The 4,058-nt window shown below is 48.1% G+C and overlaps 1 protein-coding gene across 1 annotated transcript; it reads right to left on the bottom strand.

Annotated features, from left to right (window-relative positions):
• Window positions 1-1,023: 1,023 nt before the first annotated feature.
• LOC109876523 (transmembrane protein 200A) lies at window positions 1,024-2,370 on the bottom strand. Its single transcript, XM_020468931.1, has one exon. It carries the CDS (start codon window positions 2,368-2,370, stop codon window positions 1,024-1,026), a length of 1,347 nt encoding a protein of 448 aa, XP_020324520.1.
• Window positions 2,371-4,058: the final 1,688 nt, after the last annotated feature.

Below are 4,058 nucleotides of genomic sequence, written 5' to 3'. Positions count from 1 at the left end.
ATAGGGCTCTGGTCTAAAGTAGTGCGCTATATAGGAAGTAGGGTGTCATTTGGTACACAACCTCGGTAATAACCAATAGAACTACAGTAAACGGACAACATAGTAGTTGAAGGGTACCAACATAAGGGATTTATTACACATTCATAAGCCATACATAATACTTAATAAATGCTTATGTACTGTTTATTCATGTGTTATGAAGTCCTTATGTACGTACCATTTAAATAAAGTGTTAACCAACCTATTATTGACTCTCTCTTGTTCTGATACACAGCGAATACACAACCATTATTCTGCATAACTATGTAGATATAGATTACACATGACATCTCTATCATCATGCACCTGTTTTGGTCTCCTACGGACATATATTTTATTTGACTAGCTGTTGTCATTAGCACATCTTGCGCTCACCAGGTTACAGTTGTTTGGTTTTTAAATTGATTGCAAAAGTGTAGACGGTCCCTCATTAGAATGTGGTTCTACCTCCCACATTCGGATGTGCTTGCTGTGTCCTGAAAACAAGCAACGCTTTGGCAATGAAAAAGACAAATTGATTCCTCCACATTACTACCAAGTGCCAAGCCTAACTGCCACCCAGTAAACAGACTGGCAAATCTTTCAAACTCATATTTGACAGTATGTGTATTGTTCCCCTCTTAAATAATGATGTCTGCCAAGCTGATCCCATTCATCTGCAGTCCTCCAAGACTTGTGTTTATATATCCACGCCGTAGGAAGTCCGAGAAACAAGGTTTCTAAAGGTTTGTCTCTTCAGAATTGGGAGCCGCTCAACACTGTACTGAGAGGAAAACAGCTTCATACATCAACTGGATTTCACTTGAACGGTTTCTGTTATAGCCTCCCTTCCCGGTTTCAGGAGTCAGTGAAAACAGTGTTATGATCCAATGGAAAAAGCTCCTACTCCTAGTTGTGGATATATCAGCATCCATGAGGATCTTTCTTCATAAGCTGCTTTTAAAAAACAGACAGAGGACCCTGATATGGGACCTTTACTGGCTCTCACTGGAAAGGCCCTGAGCCGAAACTGTTATCCCACTGAGAACACTGCTGCTCCAACTGGTCTAGTAGTCTGTCCACCGAGTCCTCCTTATTGTCCAGCTTCAGGTACCTGCGGGCACAGCCCAGGTCTAACCGGGGCCAGCTGCGGTGCCTCTGCTCCTCTACGGGGGTGAGCTCCGGGGGCTCCACACCTCCACACCCAACCATGTTCACATACACGTCTGAGCTGGGCTCACTCCGCACTCCCTCTGGGTCTGCCCCAGGTCCCCAGGGTCGTATGGCCCCTTCCTGTTGGCATTTTACAGTCTGCGGCCCATGAGGGCCTGGGTTAGTCCTGTAGCTCAGACTGTGGGAGCGCCTGGGCAGCGTGGCTGTGACCTCCGACCTCTCCCAGTCGTCCCCTCCCAGAGTGGACAGGGAGCTGGCTGACACCAGACAGTTGTTGAGCTTAAAGAGGTGAGCGGGCTGGGGGTCCGGGCTGAAGCCCCCTACCCTTGGCCCACCACCACCACCGTCCCTCCCCGTGTTGAAGCCCATCTTGCTGGAGTTGCATGAGTTGGAGTGGGAGGAGTGGAGGGAAGGGGTGGAGGCTGAGTCCTGGTGGTGTAGAGCCTCCGTCTGTACGGTGGCCTGCTGGTACGTATAGTCAGCCCTCTCCTCCTCCTCTCTGCTGTCTTTGGTCGTCTGCAGCAGGGGCTCTGAGCTGGCCAGCTGCTGCAGATAGAGGATGTTAAGGTGGGTGGCAGGCAGACTGCTCACCCACTGGTAGTGTCTGGCCATGGAGTTGGCTGCTGACATGTCTGAGAGGTCTGCCGAGGGCACGGCCGCCGACACCGAGCAGATGACGCTTCGCATCTGGGCCAGCAGCATCTGGGTCTCCCTGTCGCGGTTCTCGTACAGCACCGTGTTGGCACAGATGAGGATGAACAGCCCCACGCCCATGATGACTGGTCCCAGGAGCTTCATCCGCTCACTGTGGATCAGACTGGCCGTGGTCAGGAGTCTCTTAGCCCCCAGGTTCCAACCGGATGACTGGGGTTCAGAGACACCCCCACCTCTAACTCCTCCTGCCCCGTCTACAGAACCAGAGCCTTGTTGTCCAACTCCTAGCAGCTGGGAACGCTGGGTCCGGTAGGGCCAGTACCCAGCCACTGCCAGGGCCGTGCCCACCACCACCACGATGAACCCCAGCACCAGGAAGGCTCCTGGCATGGAGTGGATGCGCAGCTCGCCGCGGATCAGGCCCTCCTTCTTCCGACCCCGCAGGCTGAAACCAGACATCCGTTGGCGTGGGGAAGGAGAGCTTGGTGTCTGGCCCCCGGGAGCCCCGGCCTTCTGGGTCTTCATGGTGCGGCTCGGTCCAGTGCCCTATCGGAACACTGTGGAAGGGGGGGTTAGGAAGACACATTAATTATGGACTATCCATTTTTTTCTACTGTTGTTGATATTGTTCACCTTTTTCCCCACTACCTTTTTTTCTACTGTTGTTGATATTGTTCACCTTTTTCCCCCACTACCTTTTTTTCTACTGTTGTTGATATTGTTCACCTTTTTCCCCCACTACCTTTTTTTCTACTTTGTTTTCTTCCTCTTTTTTAAACTCTTCTAAAGTGGGTTGTGAGCCCACTTTTTAAATCAACTTCATGACTTGACTGATGCGACAACACATCCTTATCCTGTAAACATTGAACTCTCAGCCTCTTATAATTCATTTAATATGTTCTGGCTTTCATACTGACGATATTTCATTGCTCTATTGTAATAAAAATAATAAAAAATAGCTTCTGGTTCTCAGGGTTTTGATACGTGACACAACCAAATGTTTCCCTTTTGAAATACTTTGTTAAAAACATTTCAATTTAAGAGAGAGATACTAAAAGGTATTTTGTGAATGTTTTTAGTCCATGCTTTGGAAATGTATAAAAAAAATCTGTTTATCACATTTTTCGTAATCTTACATTTTTCTAAAATGTTGATGTTCACAGAAGACCATTCAAGTTATAGCGTACTCCTCTAACAAACTGTTCCAAACCATGTCGGTGGCGAGCTTCTAAATTAAACTACAAACACTCACACGTGGCGTTCTACTTGAGTTCCCACAAGGCCATAAACAGGGTGGGTTCCCACATGACCATAAACAGGGTGAGTTCCCACAAGACCATAAACAGGGTGAGTTCCCACAAGGCCATAAACAGGGTGAGTTCCCACAAGACCATAAACAGGGTGAGAGCCCACAAGACCATAAACAGGGTGAGAGCCCACAAGGCCATAAACAGGGTGAGAGCCCACAAGGCCATAAACAGGGTGAGAGCCCACAAGGCCATAAACAGGGTGAGTTCCCACAAGACCATAAACAGGGTGAGTTCCCACAAGACCATAAACAGGGTGAGTTCCCACAAGGCCATAAACAGGGTGAGAGCCCACAAGACCATTAACAGGGTGAGAGCCCACAAGGCCATAAACAGGGTGAGTTCCCACAAGACCATAAACAGGGTGAGAGCCCACAAGGCCATAAACAGGGTGAGAGCCCACAAGGCCATAGAAACAGGGTGAGTTCCCACAAGGCCATAAACAGGGTGAGTTCCCACAAGGCCATAAAACAGGGTGAGAGCCCACAAGGCCATAAACAGGGTGAGTTCCCACAAGGCCATGAAAACAGGGTGAGGTGAAATGGAAAAACCATTACAAACACATGACTGCAATGAAGCTGCTAAGCAACAATACCCTTAAATCCCTACCCCTAGACCAAACTGATCTGACGACAGCATGTTAAAAGTCAAAGAAAGTTGGATTATTTTGGCACACACCATCAATATGTCCCGTCCAATCAAATGTAGCCTGAAGTCTCGCTCCAAATGACAAAGAGAAAAACAGGAAGACTCACTCCAGATGACAGGCAAGAAAGAGAAAAACAGGAAGACTCACTCCAGATGACAGGCAAGAATGAGAAAAACAGGAAGTAGTATCTTCTTCACTACACAACATCACATATTTAGACAATTAAATGAATGTGAGGTTTTAATTTAGCGGTCTTT

Source organism: Oncorhynchus kisutch, linkage group LG14, assembly GCF_002021735.2.
Source record: "Oncorhynchus kisutch isolate 150728-3 linkage group LG14, Okis_V2, whole genome shotgun sequence".
NCBI classification, from domain to species: domain Eukaryota; kingdom Metazoa; phylum Chordata; class Actinopteri; order Salmoniformes; family Salmonidae; genus Oncorhynchus; species Oncorhynchus kisutch.
The sequence above is the reverse complement of the archived record's forward strand: the minus strand, read 5'-3'. Positions and strand labels throughout refer to the sequence as shown.

What these genes read in the sequence shown, in the direction of transcription:
- LOC109876523 (XM_020468931.1), bottom strand. Translation starts at nt 2,370, where the DNA reads ATGAAGACCCAGAAGGCCGGGGCTCCCGGGGGCCAGACACCAAGCTCT.